The 19448-nt window shown below is 42.5% G+C and overlaps 1 protein-coding gene and 1 long non-coding RNA gene across 3 annotated transcripts; one reads left to right on the top strand and one right to left on the bottom strand.

The window, feature by feature from the left end:
- Nucleotides 1-3518: 3518 nt before the first annotated feature.
- On the bottom strand, nt 3519-4202 carry LOC139027866 (uncharacterized). The gene is made up of 3 exons (XR_011480004.1): nt 3961-4202; nt 3758-3876; nt 3519-3660 (listed from the first exon to the last, which is right to left on the bottom strand). It is a non-coding gene; the product is annotated as an uncharacterized lncRNA (long non-coding RNA).
- Nucleotides 4203-13590: 9388 nt separating this feature from the next.
- Nucleotides 13591-17419, top strand: LOC111964850 (C-X-C chemokine receptor type 3). 2 transcript variants are annotated; one of them, XM_023988684.2, is made up of 3 exons: nt 13591-13935; nt 14631-14990; nt 15433-17419. In XM_023988684.2, exons 2-3 carry the CDS (start codon nt 14637-14639, stop codon nt 16207-16209), a joined length of 1131 nt encoding a protein of 376 aa, XP_023844452.1. In that variant the 5' UTR covers nt 13591-13935; nt 14631-14636; the 3' UTR covers nt 16210-17419. The 2 variants fall into 2 exon arrangements, with proteins under 2 accessions (XP_023844452.1, XP_023844451.1); XM_023988683.2 differs by having other exon boundaries at nt 14635-14990.
- The last annotated feature ends 2029 nt before the right edge of the window (nt 17420-19448 follow it).

Below are 19448 nucleotides of genomic sequence, written 5' to 3' on the forward strand. Positions count from 1 at the left end.
AACAGTTTTCAGCTATGCTAATATAATTGCAAAAGGGTTTTCTAATGATCAATTAGCCTTTTAAAATTATAAACTTGGATTAGCTAACACAACGTGCTGCTGAAACACAGGAGTGATGGTTGCTGATAATGGGCCTCTGTACGCCTATGTAGATATTCCATTAAAAATCTGCCGTTTCCAGCTACAATAGTCATTTACAACATTAACAATGTCTATACTGTATTTCTGATCAATTTGATGTTATTTTAATAGACAAAAAATGTGCTTTTCTTTCAAAAACAAAAACAATTCAGTGACCCCAAACTTTTGAACAGTAGCAGGGCTCTACAGTGCGAGTATTTCACTCGCATTTGCCCTTAAAAGTAAAATTATTTATGAGCACAGTGTGCGAGTAAAGATTACAACCTACCGTAATCTATTTTTCCCCCCCTGCTATTTGTTTAAAAACTACATGTCCCACATTCCACAAGCGGCATGCGCCAACCACTGTAGGGTTTTCAGTGATGACGCAGTCCAGTCAGATTGAAAGAAAGTTGAACAACACTGGAAAAAAGTATCCGTATATACTGTAGGCTATAACTGACCATACTAAATGTAACATATCAAACTAAATTGCATCTCTCAGAATTACTTATAGAATAATACAAAATGCTCTGAGACCAGGTTTAAAAGCCTGTTGCTTTTAGTAGGCTAATCTTACCAAGGTAAAAACAGTTTCAAGTTGGATATTCGACGGATATTCACGCTTTCAAACCTCAAAAGCTTTCAAAGCACTTGAGCCACAGACTCCAAATAAGTGTCATGATGTTGGAAAAATTGCGCACAACATTGCACAGGTCATATTTTCACGATTTGGACATTAATTCGCTTTCCAAAGCCAATAAACATGTGGAAATGTGAGCAGCATTTTGTATTCCAAGTTGAATTAGTTAGGGACCGTAAAGTACAAACTTTTTTTACATTCAAATTTCAATAGCTCCTTGGTCATGTGACCTACTGACTTCAAACAAGGTTCAGAATGTCCACTGACTACCCTTCTATATTGCACACCCTTTCGTTTGTCCATTTTCATCTCACATGGTTTTACATTAATTTTTCAAAATGTAAAGTTTCAATAGCTCCTTGGTCATGTGACCTAATGACTTCAAACAAGGTTCAGAATGTCCACTCAGTGGGCCTACACATTGCACAGCCTTTAGTTTGTCCATTTTTATCTCATATGGTCTCATATGGCTCCTTGGTCATGTGACCTAATGTCCGCTGACTACCCTTCTATATTGCACACTCTTGTTTGTGTACTGTAAAATCATGTGGTGTAACGTACATTTTTCGTAGTTTCACATTTGCAATAGCTCCTTGGTCATGTCAATTACACACCTAAGAAGCGTGCAGTGGATATACACCCATATTGCATAACCTCTAGTCATGTATCTTCTATATTGTTGTACATTATTATCAGTTTGACAATTAGGGGGTTCAGTCCAGTGTTGTGTTTACCCTTTTCTTTAATATTTATCTACAAGAATTGGTAGTTCTAAGTTTCGTCCTCTTCGTCTGAGGAGGAGTAGGAGATATCGGACCAATACGCAGCATGGTAAGTGTCCATTATATTTTAATAAAACTGAACACGACAAAAATACAAAAATATCAAAGTGAATGAATATGAAAACCGAAACAGTCCTGAAATGTGAAACAAACACTAACACAGGAAACAATCACCCACAAAACACAATGAAAAACAGGCTACCTAAATATGGCTCCCAATCAGAGACAACGATAGACAGCTGCCTCTGATTGGGAACCACACCAGGCCAAACATGGAAATAGACAACCTAGACATACAACATAGAATGCCCACCCACATCACACCCTGACCAAACAAAACATAGAAACATACAAAGCAATCTATGGTCAGGCGTGCAGTACCCCCCCCCCCCCAAAGGTGCGGACTCCGGCCGCAAAACCTGAACCTATAAGGGGTCTGGGTGGGCATCTGTCCGCGGTGCGGCTCTGGTGCGGGACGTGGATCCCACTCCACCATAGTCTTAGCCCCTTTGGAGCGGCGACTCTCGCCGCCGACCCCGGACTGGGAATCCTATCAGAGGCCCGAATAGACGGGAGACTCCGGCAGCGCCGGAGTGAAGGGCGGCTCAGGCAGCTCCTGACAGGAGGGAGAACTCCGGCTGCTCCGGACAGGAGGGGGACTCCGCTGCTCCGGACAGGAGGGGACTCCGGCTGCTCCGGACTGGAGGGACTCCGCTGCTCCGGACTGAGGGAGACTCCGGCTGCTCCGGACTAGAGGGAGACTCCGGCTGCTCCGGACTAGAGGAAAACTCCGGCTGCTCCGGACTAGAGGGACTCCGGCTGCTCCGGACTAGAGGGAGACTCCGGCTGCTCCGACTAGAGGAGACTCCGGCTGCTCCGGACTAGAGGGAGACTCCGGCTGCTCCGGACTAGAGGAGACTCGAGCCGACTGAGGGATCGCCGGAGGCTCCGGACTAGAGGCGTCGCTGGAGGCTCCTTCGTTGGAGGCCTCTGCCTATGGATCCTCACCGGAGGCTTCGTGCCATGGATCCTCACCGGAGCTTCGCCATGATCCTCACCGGAGGCTTCTCCATGGATCTCACCGAGGCTCGTGCCATGGATCCTCACGGAGCTTCGTTCCATGGATCCTCACAGGAGACTTCGTGCCATGGATCATCACTGAGGGCTTCTTGCCATGGATTAGCACTGGAGCTTCGTGCATGCATCACTGGATGCTTCGTGCCATGGATCATCACTGGAGGCTTCGTGCCATGGATCATCACTGGAGGCTTCGTGCCATGGATCATCACTGGAGCTTCGTGCCATGATTATCACAGGATTGGAGAGACACACAGAAGGCTCTGGGAGAAGGCACAGGACTCACCAGGCTGGGGAGACATGCAGGAGGGTTAGTGCTTAGCACAGACACAGAACTCACCAGGCTGGGGAGACATGCAGGAGGCCTTGTCCTTGACAGATAATATCTCCTTTCATCGTTAATATCAACCAAAAGAAAAGGCAAAGTATGAGAGTCATGCTATTAATTGTCCAAAGCAGGGATGGAGAGTGAGCTAGTGAGGTAGGCTGCAGTGGGTTTGCTGGTCAATACATATACTGAACATGTAACCACAGTGATGGTGGCCAGTAAATCAATGAATTGTAGACCTTTAATCTTTTCCAACATATCAACAGACACTTAACTTCAATTAAGTATGAAAAATTTCACAGTGTTAACTTTCTCTTTATCCCTGGTTGATGTACATTTCAGAGCCTCTTCAGTGTGGATGGGGTATAGCATACATTTTCAACAACAAAGAATGCACTTCCAGTTTGTGTTCTTTACTCTGTTGAACTCTTTTGTCATCATTCCTAGGCACAGCACATGGAACCACCATTGGCATGCAAAACATTCAATCAAAACAAAACAAAGCCTAATACGTTATAAATAATATCAAATATCAACGAATTTCGAATTAGCCATCCATTGTGTTATATCATAAATTGTCTTACATGCCGTCATTGTTGTCAAAAGATTATAAACATGTTAAATAAAGTTACTAACCCAGTCAGTCTTTGGGCCACATCCAGGTTCTTTATCAGTGGCACACAAGAAGCAGTTGTTGGCTTTGTTGAACTCTGAAATCATAGGCATGAACTGAACATATGGCTGTCCCACACAACTACATAAAAATAAAGAATTTACATTTACTTTGAATTAAATGTCATTGCATACCAGACATTTTTAGTATATCCTCAGCCATTTCTTTTCGCAGTTGCTCCATGTGTTTTTGAAGGTTCCATATCAATTTGGGAGGGGATGTTGGGGAAGTTCTGTGCAACTTCCTTGGCCATCTACACCAAAAAATAAAATTTAGTTTTTGACCTAATTGTCACATAACAGCTAACCATTCATTATTGAAAATATAACTATCAAACCTGCATTACAAAGACCCCACAGCTGAAGGTGTCCTGCTGCATGGTGTGAGTTATTTCCCCTCCTTTACACTTTATGTCCGCCCAGTCGTCTTTTCCATGGCAGGATCTTCTCATTTTGAAGTATTCTCTTTTTTATGTAAAAATAATGGAATTATGATTAGCTATAGGCAAATGAATACACAAGCCAAATTTGTATGCTGTTTTCCTTATCACTATAATCTAGTAGTAATTTATTAGTAGAGGTAATTTCCTTTATGCCCCATTCTACACACAGCCTAAATTATAGGCACTGAACCATTTACAGGACAATAAAAGTAGTGTAACGGCTGTCGTCCTCCTCATCTGAGGAGGAGGAGGAGAAGTTTGAAGGATTGGAAGAACAATGCGCAGCGTGGTAAGTGTCCATAACGTTTATTTTAAAACATAAACTGAACACTACGAAATACAAAACAATAAATGTGAACATGAACGAAACCGAAACAGTACCGTGTGGCAACAAACACTCACACGGAAACAAACACCCACAAAACACAACAGAAAACAGGCTACCTAAATAGGGTTCCCAATCAGAGACAATGACTAACACCTGCCTCTGATTGAGAACCATATCAGGCCAAACGAGAAACCCAACCTAGAAACAGAAAACATAGAACCCACCCAACTCACGTCCTGACCAACACTAAAACAAAGAAAATACAAAAGAACTAGGGTCAGAACGTGACAAGTAGCATATAGGATCCAACCCTATCACAGAGTGAATAAATGTACAGTCGTGGCCAAATGTTTTGAGAATGACACAAATATTAATTTTCACAAAGTGCTGCWTCAGTTTGTATGATGGCAATTTGCATATACTCCAGAATGTTATGAAGAGGGATTAGATGAATTGCAATTAACTGCAAAGTCCCTCTTTGCCATGCAAATGAACTGAATCCCCCAAAAACATTTCCACTGCATTTCAGCCCTGCTACAAAAGGACCAGCTGACACCATGGCAGTGATTCTCTCGTTAACACAGGTGTGAGTGTTGACGAGGACAAGGCTGGAGATCACTCTGTCATGCTGATTGAGTTCGAATAACAGACTGTAAGCGGCAAAAGGAGGGTGGTGCTTGGAATCATTGTTCTTCCTCTGTCAATCATGGTTACCTGATTGACAGAGGAAACACGTGCCGTCATCATTGCTTTGCACAAAAAAGGGCTTCACAGGCAAGGATATTGCTGCCAGTAAGATTGCACCTAAATCAACCATTTATCAGATCATGAAGAACTTCAAGGAGAGCGGTTCAATTGTTGGGAAGAAGGCTTCATCAAGCACCAGGACCGTCTACTAAAGTTGATTCAGCTGCTGGATCGGGGCAACACCACTACAGAGCTTGCTCAGGAATGGCAGCAGGCAGGTGTGAGTGCATCTGCACACACAGTGAGGCAAAGACTTTTGGAGGATGGCCTGGTGTCAAGAAAGGCAGCAAAGAAGCCACTTCTCTCCAGGAAAAACATCAGGGACAGACTGATATTCTGCAAAAAGTACAGGGATTGGACTGCTGAGGACCGGGGTACTGTCATTTTCTCTGATGAATCCCCTTTCCGATTGTTTGGGTCATCCGGAAAAAAGCTTGTCCGGAGAAGACAGGGTGAGTGCTACCATCAGTCCTGTGTCATGCCAACAGTAAAGCATCCTGAGACCATTCATGTGTGAGGTTGCTTCTCAGCCAAGGTAGTGGGCTCACTCACAATTTTGCCCAAGAACACAGCCATGAATAAAGAATGGTACCAACACATCCTCCGAGAGCAACTTCTCCCAACCATCCAGGAACAGTTTGGTGACGAACAATGCCTTTTTCAGCATGATGGAGCACCTTTCCATTAGGCAAAAGTGATAACTAAGTGGCTCAGGGAACAAAACATCGATATTTTGGGTCCATGGCCAGGAAACTCCCCAGACCTTAATCCCATTGAGAACTTGTGGTCAATCCTCAAGAGGCGAGTGGACAAACAAAAACCCACAAATTCTGAGAAACTCCAAGCATTGATTATGCAAGAATGGGCTGCCATCAGTCAGGATGTGGCCCAGAAGTTAATTAACAGCATGCCAGGGCGGATTGCAGAGGTCTTGAAAAAGAAGGGTCAATACTGCAAATATTGACTCTTTGCATCAACTTCATGTAATTGTCAATAAAAGCCTTTGACACTTATGAAATGTTTGTAATTATACTTCAGTATTCCATAGCAACATCTGACAAAAATATCTAAAGACACTGAAGCAGCAAACTTTGTGGAAATTAATATTTGTGTCATTCTCAAAACTTTTGGCCACGACTGTGGAGCGTTTGTAGACTTTAAGAAAAAAATATTAAGTGACAGTTTCATCAGTACGTGCTTAAAGAAAGTAATATCACAAAGATCACAGATGACAGTGCCCAACAAATCTATGACAATAGAGAATGAATTGTAAGCACCAAAGTGTGTGTGTCAAAATAATATCTGAAAAAGTCAGATGTTGAACATAATACTTCTATTTGCAATAGCAATTTATGATATATGCAGTTGAGGAATAGTCCATGTACCAACACTACATGTAGGACGGACATAAGACATTCCCACATACAGTATTTAAAATAAAATAAAATCATCTTTCTTCAACCAGGTAAGCCAAATGAGAACAACTTATCATTTACAACTGCGACCTGGCCAAGATAAAGCAAAGCAGTGTGACACAAACAACAACACAGAGTTACACATGGAATAAACAAACGTACAATCAATAACACAATACAAAAGTCTATATACAGTGTGTGCAAATTAAGTAAGATTAGGGAGGTAAGGCAATAAATAGGCCGTAGTGGTGAAATAATTACAATTTCGCAAATAAACACTGGAGTGAGATGTGCAGAAGATGAATGTGCAAGTAGAGATACTATGGTGCAAAGGAGCAAAAAAATTAATATATATAAATAAAATAAATAACAATATGGGGATAAGGTAGTTGGATGGGCTATTTACAGATGGGCTACGTACAGGTGCAATGATCTGTAAGCTGCTCTGATAGCTGATGCTTAAAGATAGTGAGGGAGATATGAGTCTCCAGCTTCAGTAACTTTTGCAATTTGTTCCAGTCATTGGCAGCAGAGAACTGGAAGGAAAGGCGGCCAAAGGAAAAATTGGTTTTGGGGGTGACCAGTGAAATATACCTGCTGGAGCACGTGCTATGGGTGGGTGCTGCTATGGTGACAAGTGAGCTGAGATAAGGCGGTGCTTTACCTAGCAAGGACTTATAGATGACCTGGAGCCAGTGGGTTTGGCGACGAATATGAATCGAGGGCCAGCCAACGAGAGCATACAGGTCGCAGTGGTGGTTAGTATATGGGACTTTGGTGACAAAACGGATGGCACTGTGATAGACTGCATCCAATTTTCTGAGTAGAGTGTTGGAGGCTATTTTGTAAATGACATCGCCGAAGTCAAGGATCGGTAGGATAGTCAGTTTTACGAGGGTATGTTTGGCAGCATGAGTGAAGGATGCTTTGTTGCGAAATAGGAAGCCGATTGTAGATTTAATTTTGGATTGGAGATGCTTAATATGAGTCTGGAAGGAGAGTTTAAAGTCTAACCAGACACCTAGGTATTTGTAGTTGTCAACATATACTAAGTCAGACCGTCCAGAGTAGTGATGCTAGGCGGGTGGGCAGGTGCGGGCAGCGATCGGTTGAAGAGCATGCATTTAGTTTTACTTGCATTTAAGAGCAGTTGGAGGCCACGGAAGGAGAGTTGTATGCCATTGAAGCTCGTCTGGGGGTTAGTTAACACAGTGTCCAATGAAGGACCAGAAGTATACAGAATGGTGTTGTTTGCATAGAGGTGGATCAGAGAATCACCAGCCGCAAGAGCAACATCATTGATGTATACAGAGAAAAGAGTCGGCCTGAGAATTGAACCCTGTGGCACGCCCATAGAGACTGCCAGAGGTCCGGACAACAGGCCCTCCCATTTAACACACTGAACTCTATCTGAGAAGTAGTTGGTGAACCAGGCGAGACAGTCATTTGAGAAACCAAGGCTGTTGAGTCTGCCGATAAGAATGCGGTGATTGACAGAGTCGAAAGCCTTGGCCAGGTCGATGAATACGGCTGCACAGTATTGTCTTTATCGATGGCAATTATGATATCGTTTAGGACCTTGAGCGTGGCTGAGGTGCACCCATGACCAGCTAGGAAACCAGATTGCATAGCGGAGAAGGTACGGTGGGAATCGAAATGGTCGGTGATCTGTTTGTTAACTTGGCTTTCGAAGACCTTAGAAAGGCAAGGTAGGGGGCCTCCCGGGTGGCGCAGTGGTCTAGGGCACTGCATCGCAGCGCTAGCTGTGCCACCAGAGACTCTGGGTTCGCGCCCAGGCTCTGTCGCAGCTGGCCGCGACCGGGAGGTCCGTGGGGCGACGCACAATTGGCCTAGCGTCATCCGGATTAAGGAGGGTTTGGCCAGTAGGGATATCCTTGTCTCATCGCGACCCCTGTCGGTGCACCAGCGACCCCTGTCGGTAGGATAGATAGAGGTAGGATAGATATAGGTCTGTAACAGTTTGGGTCTAGAGTGTCTCCCCCTTTGAAGAGGGGGATGACCGTGGCAGCTTTCCAATCTTTATGGATCTCAGATGAAACGAAAGAGAGGTTGAACAGGCTAGTAATAGGGGTTGCAACAATTGCGGCGGATTATTTTAGAAAGAGAGGGTCCAAATTGTCTAGCCCAGCTCATTTGTAGGGGTCCAGATTTTGCAGCTCTTTCAGAACATCAGATATCTGGATTTGGGTGAAGGAGAAATGGGGGAGGCTTGTTGCTGTGGGGCGTGCAGAGCTGTTGACCGGGGTAGGGGTAGCCAGGTGGAAAGCAAGCCCAGCCTTAGGGAAATGCTTATTGAAATTCTCGATTATCGTAGATTTATCGGTGGTGATAGTGTTTCCTAGCCTCAGTGCAGTGGGCAGCTGGGAGGAGGTGCTCTTATTCTCCATGGACTTTACAGTGTCCCAGAACTTTTTGGAGTTTGTGCTACAGGATGCAAATTTCTGTTTGAAAAAGCTAGCCTTTGCTTTCCTAACTGCTTGTGTATATTGGTTCCTAACTTCCCTGAAAAGTTGCATATCGTGGGGGCTATTCGATGCTAATGCAGTACGCCACAGGATGTTTTTGTGCTGGTCAAGGGCAGTCAGGTCTGGAGTGAACCAAGGGCTATATCTGTTCCTGGTTCTACATTTTTTGAATGGGGCATGCTYATTTAAGATGGTGAGGAAAGCACTTTTAAAGAAAAACCAGGCATCCTCTACTGACAGAATGAGTTCAATATCTTTCCAGGATACCCGGGCCAGGTCGATTAGAAAGGCCTGCTCGCTGAAGTGTTTTAGGGAGCGTTTGACTGTGATGAGGGGTGGTCGTTTGACCACGGACAAATTACTGACACATTCAATGAGGCAGTGATCGCTGAGATCCTGGTTGAAGACAGCAGAGGTGTATTTAGAGGACAGGTTGGTCAGGATGATATCTATGAGGGTGCCCGGGTTTACGGATTTGGGGTTGTGCCTGGTAGGTTCCATGATAATTTGGGTGAGATTGAGGGCTTAGATTGTCGGACGGCCGGGGTGTTAAGCATATCCCAGTTTAGGTCACCTAACATTACAAACTCTGAAGATAAATGGGTGGCAATTAATTCACTTATGGTGTCCAGGGCGCAGCTGGGGGCTGAGGGGGTTCTGTCACAACAGTGAGAGACTTGTTTCTGGAAAGGTGGATTTTTAAAAGTAGAAGCTCGAACTGTTTGGGCACAGACCTGGATAGCATGACAGAACTCTGCAGGCTATCTCTGCAGTAGATTGCAACTCCACCCCCTTTGGCAGTTCTGTCTTGGCGGAAAATTTATACACATACATAAAGGCATTTTTCAGCTATGATTTTACCACTCAGAATCCAGAATAGATATGACAATGGGGCCAGCACAGGATGTAATACACCCTTACAACAATCTACTTTTTGTTCTTCTTGACTTGTTATCTGGTAAACTGCTACTATGTGTCAAGAAAAGAGCCCCAATTAGGGGTTAGTGTACTCCAGTAAAAAGGGCTGGTTTAGATTAAAAACAATTGCCCTGTGTCCCCGTTCATAGGGGCATGAGAGACTAGTCAGTGGTAGAATTGAGTTGGCACTTTATTGGTCCAAACACCCATAGACCCACAAGGTTGAGGTTACTCATGGACAGTAATTAGTAATACATTTGTGTTTGCATTGATGCATTGTGTCTTCTAACTGTCCAAGAATAGGATCCAAAGTGTTAGGAAATATTTGTTCCCATAAATACAAAGGAGGGTGTCTCTCCTCATACCTCTGGCACTTTAGTCAGACTGCCAGACTGTGCACCACAGAGGCAATCAGGAGAGAATACATACAGGTTAACGGTGCCAAATGAAAGTCAAGGGGTGTGTCTGTGCCTTTTGGATTACTCTCTCTTTACAGAGAGCCCCTGTGGTTCAAGTCTGCTCTGCACATGTCTGAAAGTGACAGAGCCAGCAGCCAAGAGAGTTTTTCACAGTACGTCATAAAAAAGTATTACACTTATGAATGTATGTAAAATGCTAATATGTATTAGATCCAGTACAATGGAATAACTAAGACCTTGAATTTAAATGAGGTGTTCCGATCCCCCTTCTGTCCAGCAGGGTCAACCAAAACACTTGCCTGATGTCATGCAGACACTGGGAAGCAAATAAAATGTATTGATCCCTTAAATGATTTTACTATTAAATGACACTATCACAACCTCATACCTCTTCACAAAAAGGTACCTAAATCAATTTTGGGAAAAGGATTTACTCACAAAAGACGTAGGAATTTATTTTCCCAGTTAGAAATAGTAGGCCCTGCATCAAATAACTATTTTCTTAAAAACGAACCTCAAATGCACTATTGCATTTTGTAAGTTGTCTGCAGGTGGCTTGTTGTATCAAGTATCAAGTCATTATCAGGTTATGTAAACCGCGTTCTAATACTCAACGTAGAAGGATTTGTCTTAATTCGTACAGTAATATGAAAGTGATGCTATGAAAAGGATGCTTTCATGTTATCAAGCTGACTGACAAATCACTGCCTATTACTGTGATTAAAAAGAGCATATGAAACATTGTTTTTCATTAGGCTACCTGTGCACCTTCCTTTAAGCACCTCTGTTTGAACACCTGTCCTTATCCATACCACATACAGCCATTTGCGGATTTTTCAGTGTCCATGTGAAAGATAGTTATTGCGAGGATGGAACATTTGTTGACTTAACAAAAAAATATTTAACACCCATGTAAAATGAGGGCCTGCCAAAGACTTACAGATTTAAGTCTAATAGCATGAGATGAAGTAGACAAACATAGCGTGTGCGATTATGAAGGTATAGTCAGTGGACATCTGAACCTTGTTTGAGGTCAGTAGGTCACAATGACCAAGAAGCTATTGAATGCTAAATTTTGAAAAATGTATGTTAAACCATGTGAGATGAAAATGGACAAACTAAAGGGTGTGCAATGTGTAGGCCACCGAGTAGACATTCTGAACCTTGTTTGAAGTCACTAGGTCACATGACCAAGGACCTATTGAAATTCTACATTTTGAAAATTCATTTAAACCATGTGAGATGAAAATAGACAAACTAAAGGTGTGCAATATAGAAGGGTATCAGTGGACATTCTGAACCTTGTTTGAAGTCATTAGGTCACATGACCAAGGAGCTATTGAATTTCTAAACTTTGAAAAATTAATGTAAAACCATCTGATATAAAAAAGATATATGGACAAACTAAAGGGTGTGCAATGTGTAGGCCCACCGAGTAGACATTCTGACCTTGTTTGAAGTCACTAGGTCACATGACCAAGGAGCCTATTGAAATTCTACATTTGAAAAATTCATTAAACCATGTGAGATGAAAATGGACAAATAAGGTTGTGGCAATATAGAAGGGTAGTCATGGGACATTCTGAACCTTGTTTGAAGTCATTAGGTCACATGACCAGGCAGCCTATTGAATTTCTAAACTTTGAAAAATTAATGTAAAACCATCTGATATAAAAAAAGATATATGGACAAACTAAAGGGTGTGCAATGTGTAGGCCCACTGAGTGGACATTCTGAAACTTGTTTGAAGTCACCAGGTCACATGACCAAGGAGCTATTGAAATTCTACATTTTGAAAAATTCATGTAAAACCATGTGAGATGAAAATGGACAAACTAAAGGGTGTGCAATGTGTGTCTATGCCATCAGGTTAGCTACAACGAGTTTTGCAATTGTTAGGAGTAATGGTTAAAGAGCTATTGAAATTTGAAAAATTTGATTTGTCACTATGTTGACGGTCCCTAACTGCTGTTAGTGGACGTAAGGATAACTAGAGGCGAATATCCGTTGAATATCCAACCTGAAACTGTCTTTACCTTGGTGCTAATCTTGTGTCTTCAGATCAGTGAAGGAGGAGAGGAGATGAGATGAGATTAGGGCAGGTGTTTTTAGTCTAAACTATTGAGATTGACTTGCTCCAYGAATTTAATATAACTGAAGCACTATTCTGTCAGGCCTCGATGTAGCACAACTCCCACGGTTGAAGCCTAGGTTAAGCATGCAAACTAGAACTGTCTCCAACACTTCATGTTTGGACCTTGGAGCTCATATGTATAGCAGCGCCGCCTACCAATACAGAAGTGGATCAAAATTTCCCGCGAAGTAACCACAGCTGCTGATACCAGCAGTATATCTGCCAAGCTGGTCTCAGAGCATTTCGTATTACTCTGTGTGTACCGAAGCACTCCATTTTGTATGATTTTTATTTATTTTATTTGTATTTAACCTTTATTTAACTAGGCAAGTCAGTTAAGAACACATTTTTATTTACAATGACGGCCTACCTCGGCTAAACACGGACAACGCTGGGCCAATTGTGCGCCGCCCTATGGGACTCCAAATCACGGCCGGATGATACTGTATGTTACGTTTCGTATGGTATGTATTAATTTGTGGATGTCCATCACCCATTTCTTATGATATGTTAACAATTGCAAATCCAATTATATGTTATGCATTTGCAAAACGTACAATTTGTTACAGATTTGCAAAAGTATAATATATTACGATTTTTAGCTATGTGGCTAGGTGGCTAACATTAGCCAGGTGGCTAACCTTAGCTTGTTGGCTAATGTTAGCTACGCTATGGGTTAGGGTTAGGAGTTAGATTAAAGGGTTAAGGTTAGGGTTAGGGGACGGGTTACCTTAAAGGGCTACCTAATAGGGCTAAGGTTAGGGTAGCTAACATGCTAAGTAGTTGCAAAGTAGCTCAAAAGTTGTTAGCTAAAAGGCTACATTTGGCCATGATGAGATTTGAATTCACAACCTTTGAGTTGCTAGACGTTCACGTTATACGCCAATCCCAACCAACCACCATACTTTAGTTATTTCCTTAAGTAGCCATCTGTCTTATCTAACCATACCAAACGTAACGTGTCATACACATTTTTGTGTCACGGTTCCGGATTTATGTTTACTATGTTACGTCTTGTCTATGAGACCAGGCTGCAACATCAACACAACATGTTTGGACAAATCCACTCTTGCCAGATCGCTGCGCTGCACTGCGCGCAGCACAGCTGTTGTGAGCGCAAGCCCCGCCAAGTACATGTTATTGACCAACAATCGGAAGCTGTGGTAGGCGTTAATTCTCTAAAAGTCCTGCATCATCCCCGTGACCTCTTTCACTTTTGTTTTGTGTGAACTGTTAGTTCAAGTTGTTCTCTCTCTTTCCTGCTCAGGGAATGCAGCCATTCAAACAAACTGTCTGTTCTCTACTGGCTTATTTATAGTGTAAGTCTCTCTCCAGTCTCTCCAATGCTACTGGGACTACTGAATGATCGGCTATTTTAATTTTAAATTGAACCTTTATTTAACTATAGAACACGGCTTATGTGGTAAGTACATTTCTCATTTCAGACCCCTTCTACTGTCTATGTGTTTTCTCTTTTCTCCTCGTCTGTGGTCTTTGTCCTACACAAGTTCTCTTTACTCTGCTTATGTCTTTCATGCTTCGTGTGTTTGTGTGCATATGTCCGTGCACCCATACGTCCACATTTCCCATGTTCTCTCTGTTTTGCTTTCTCTCTGTTTCCCCCTCTCTCTTGCCATCTCCCACCAGTCTTTCTGGTTTAACAGAAAATCTGATAAGTATAGAATACCTACAGAGAGGTTAGAGAGTGTGGTTCGAGCACAACGARACAAACTCCCATAGTGTGTCAAYGGCRCCAGTCAGATGGTCTGCAGTGCAGTGGACAGYCCCTGTAAGGGGAACTGTACTTTCCACTSTTACTATGCTGTGTGTGGTGTTGCCTCATCTGGTGACATCGGAATCATGTGAGCAGCGTGAATATAATATGATCTGGCCATTGTCAGATGASACACTTCAGGGGATACCTCTCTTTCTCACACAACTTGTAAGTGTTAGAGCAGAGGACCGGAGACTAAAGACAGATCTCTCTAGGTATAACTTGGTGAAAGAGGAAATTGTTGTCCTCGCCAACACACATTCTGCTCGCATTGTTTTTGTCTGAAACCCAATAGATTGGTCTGTATTACCCAAACGATAAACTGATTCTCGACTTCTCTACAGACAGACATGGATTTGGACCTGGGWGGGATATTTCTAGAGAATAGCACCTATAACTACGATGAGGACTATGTTTATAAAGAGGAATGCTCCCCTGAAGATGGCGTTGCGGTGTGTTTTGGCACGGTGTTCCTCCCGATGCTCTACTCCCTGACGCTGGTCCTGGGGCTAGTGGGTAACGTGCTGGTCCTGGTGGTTCTGGTCCARAGGAGGAGGAGCTGGARCGTGAYGGACACCTTCATCCTGCACCTGGTCTTGGCCGACACCCTGCTGCTGGTCACGCTGCCCCTCTGGGCTGTTCAGGCCACTGGGGAATGGAGCTTCGGGAYCCCCCTCTGCAAGATCACTGRAGCCATGTTCACAGTAAGGACTTGTGGGGGGTGGGGGGCRACTGGTCTAGCAAGTGTATATATCTGTATGAACACATGAACTGGGGGTTGGGGAWGGGGATGGGRAGAGGGGGTAAAGGATTTGGACTAGTGTGGAGTAGTGTGGTATATGATGGGGGGTTCTAGTSCTGTGAAATCCGAGGGCTGGGTAGTGTAGGATAAGAAGGGGACGAAGAGATTTTACATCCTATTATTCTGCTAAGTCATCGGATACACTTTCAATACATCCTTCAATCCAGATCAGGGTTAATGTACTCTTAATGAGTACAAAAATAAACTGTCAACATTTCTGGGAAAAGAGGAAGTACAGAGGAGGAACACAGCTGTTTCATCTTAATGTTCATTCCAGCTAAGAACTTTCTCAAGTGTATATCTCTCTGTTCTCTCTMTATATATATATATCTCTCTCTCCTCAGATCAACTTTTACTGTAGCATCTTCCTGCTGGCCTGCATCAGTCTGGACCGCTACCTGTCCGTGGTCCACGCAGTCCAGATGTACTCTCGCAGAAAGCCCTGGATGGTGCAGGCCAGCTGCCTGTCCGTGTGGCTCCTCTCCATCCTCCTCTCCATCCCCGACTGGCACTTCCTGGAGTCTGTGAGGGACACCAGACGAGACAAACAGGAGTGTGTCCACAACTACCCGTCTCTCTCCCAGTCTGGGTTTGACTGGCRTCTGGCCTCCCGCCTGCTCTACCACACGGTGGGCTTCCTCCTCCCMTCTGCCGTGCTGCTCTTCTGCTACTCCTGCATCCTGCTGCAGCTGCAGCGCGGCTCCCAGGGCCTCCAGAAGCAGAGGGCCATCCGGGTCATCCTGGTGTTGGTGCTGGTCTTCTTCCTCTGCTGGACGCCCTACAACATCACCCTAATGGTGGACACCTTTCAGGGGAGGCCTGGGGWGCCTGTTTCTGGGTCCTGTGAGAACAGGAGGACAGCTCTGGAGAACACTCTGGTGGTTACGTTCGCTCTAGCCTGCCTGCACGCTTGCCTCAACCCAGTGCTCCATCTCGGCCTGTGTAGAAACTTCCGGCGACACGTGCTGGATATGGTGAGGTGTGTTGAGGTGGTGCAGAACGATCCGAAACTCTCACTATGGGATTCAGGTGTGGTTGAAGACTCACCTGACCAAGCAGAGGAGATGGGGACGTTGAACCCAATGACAACCATGGGACAGGTACAGTCCACCCAGAGCTGATGGGTAGGAAGAGGATCCTAATGACTAATATAGTATGTCTTCCTGCCTTGAGGGGAAGTTGTATGGGTCATGGGTCTGGGGATTGGTGRATGACTGTGACCTGGGTCATGAGAGAAAGACATGCATAGTAGAAAGTCCCTTATGAGGACTGCTTTCTTTGAATTGCACTTTAATGGAAAACGCTCAGACTAAATGTATATTTGTATAAAGTCAGTGGGTTGTCTGATCTTCACGTTTTGTTTTACCTATCGATGCCGTCCGGCTCTGGAGAATCTGTTGGAAAGATTCATGCATTAATTATTCAAACCTATATCTATTGTATTATTATTATTACAGAGCACTTCACTGAATGTAATGGATTTTAGAGTAAACAACGTTCTCAGCAGACACATACATCATACATTTAGATTGTTACACTCCCCTACATATTTATTTGGAAAGTGAAGCTAAAACTTTTTATGTGGCTCTATACTCCAGCATTTTGGATTTGAAATCAAATGTTTTATATTAGGTGACAGTACAGCATGTCACCTTTTATTTGAGGCTGTTTTCATAAATATCTGTTTTACTGTTTAGAAATGAATGCACTTTATGTATCTAGTCGCCCTATTAGAAGGTGTCATAAGTATTTGGACAAATTCACTTTAGTGTGTTAAATTTAGTCAAAAGTTTAGTATTTGGTCCCATAATTCTAGCACGCAATGACTACATCAAGCATGTGACTCTACAAACTTGTTGGATGCGTTTGCAGTTTGTTTTTGATGTGTTTCAGATTATGTTGTGCCGAATAGAAATTAATGATAAATATTGTATTGTTTCATTTTGGAGTCACTTTTATTATAAATAAGAATAGAATGTGTTTTCTTCTATATTAAAGTGGCTACCATGATTACGGATAATCCTGAATCAATCGTGATTTGTGATGAGTAAGAAAGTTACAGATGCACAAAGATCATGCCCCCAAGGCATGCTAACCTCTCGCCATTACCAATAACAGGGGAGCATAGGATTTTCTGTATGATATTTATGAGTATGATATTTATATATCTGTAACTTTCTCACTCAATATTATTCACGATTCATTCATAATTATCTGTATGAAGAAATCCCAAACTTTTCTCAGAGAATATTACATTTTTAGTAGGACTTGTGTATGTTACTGTACTATTGTGTAACTATAATGTTATATTAAACAAGTGGTATCCTGTTATTGTATTATTCCATTACTGTGTATAATTAATGAATAAGAGTATTTTTACCTTTTTACAACAATTGTTTCACTTTTGATTTCCTCAAGTCGGTGTCACAATATCCTGTAAATTGACCCACTCTGGGGAAGCCCAATGTTGTTTTACCCTTTCTACTGGCTGGTTTTAACGTGTCTGACAGCAGCATGAGACAGGGTTTCCCACTCCGTCCCAGACGTCCCAGGCTTGAGTTAATTTATTTGTTGCAACAGGCTGTTTAGGCCTTTGGCAGGCCTGATGACACACAGCCATGGTTAGTGACATCATTGGTCAGATGTGGTGGGAGAGGGAGACAGTAATATTCCTCTTTGTGTCCTGTGCACTTTTCACGGGTCTGTGTCCTCCATATCCGTCTGAATACACCACTGTTTGTTTTACTAAGAGAGGACTGTAGTGGGTATTGTCAACCAGGTGAAACTGGGAGAAGGTAAGATAAGAGGAAACAGAAAATAAGGAGGTGGGGAGAGATAGTGAAGGAGATATACTGCTGGTATAAGCAGCTGCGGTTACCACGAGGGAAATGTTTATCCGCTTCTCTATTGTTAGGCACCGCTCTTTTTCATATGAGAGCCATGGTCCAAACATAACATGAGGTGTTGGAGACTTCTAGTTTGCATGCATATTCTAGACTTCACCAGCAGTAGTTGTGCTACGCTGTGCCTGCCAGAATAGTGCTTCAGTCATATTAAATTAGTGGTGCATGTCCATCTCAATAGTTTAGACTAAGAACACCTCCTGCTCTCATCTCCTCTCCTCCTTCACTGATCTGAAGACACAAGATTAGCTTACTAAAAGAAACATGGTTATGCATACATACAGTACATATCCTATGGCCCAACCTGGTCTCAGAGCATTTCGTATTACTTTGTATTTAAATCTGGGACGCTCAATTTATTATGATATGTTACGTTTAGTATGGTATGTATTAATATGTGGATGTCCATCGCCCWTTTCGTAAGATATGTTACGAATTAAAATTCCTATATTGTTATGAATTTGCAAAAYGTAAAATATGTTACGAATCTGCAAAATGTTTACTTTACGAATTTGCAAAATGTAAAATATATTATGAATTTTCTAAATGTATGATGTGTTACGAATTCTAGCTAGGTGGCTAATGTTAGCTAGCTTGCCCTTTCTTAGCTAAGCTTGAGGTTAGGGTTAAGTTTAGGAGTTAGATTAAAGGGTTAAGGTTAGGGGAAGCGTTAGCTAACATTCTAAGTAGTTGCAAAGTAGTTTAAAAGTAGTATGTAGTTGAAAAGTTGCTAATTAACTAAAATGCTACATTTCATCCATGATGAGATTTGAATTCACAACCTTTGGGTTGCTAGACGTTCACGTTATACACCAACCCCGACCAACCACCATACTTTCGTTGTTTCCTTAAAGCAGTGCTTCTTAATTATTTTCTGTTACGCCCCCCCTAGGAAGAAGTAAACATTTCGCGCCCCCCAACTCTCCGCCGCGACTGTAAATAGTATCATTTGTCTATAAAATTGTTATAATTACACCTCTGCATAACATTGTATCCTTATTAACATTAAAGAAAACAAAAAAAGAAAAAAGAAAGAAATACAGATCAACTTACAACAAAGAATAACTTTATTAACATTGTTTTTTAGTCTGTAACAGAAAAGACTTAAAGTGCATCAATTTGCCTGAAATGTAAAAAATAATTCAAGCCTTATTCAAACTGTAAACATTTTTTGACCAATTTCATACTGAAAAATAAAATAAAATATAATCAATGAATAATAATACATTCAAATTGATCAGCAACATTAACTCAGGAGCACAATATATGAAACACTGACCTATAAAACAAAAATGAATAAAACAATTTGAGCTGATTTTTTTTAAATCAAAATGAGGAAGTCATAGTTTTTTTATTTTTGCGCACTTGCGTCATCCAGCATGACAGAGACCATGTCTAATGCTGCAGGCAGTATCAGCTCCTTTGCTATGGAGTGGGTTTTTTTGCACTGAGCAATT

The sequence above is a fragment of the Salvelinus sp. IW2-2015 genome, linkage group LG6.1, assembly GCF_002910315.2.
Source record: "Salvelinus sp. IW2-2015 linkage group LG6.1, ASM291031v2, whole genome shotgun sequence".
Taxonomy (NCBI): domain Eukaryota; kingdom Metazoa; phylum Chordata; class Actinopteri; order Salmoniformes; family Salmonidae; genus Salvelinus; species Salvelinus sp. IW2-2015.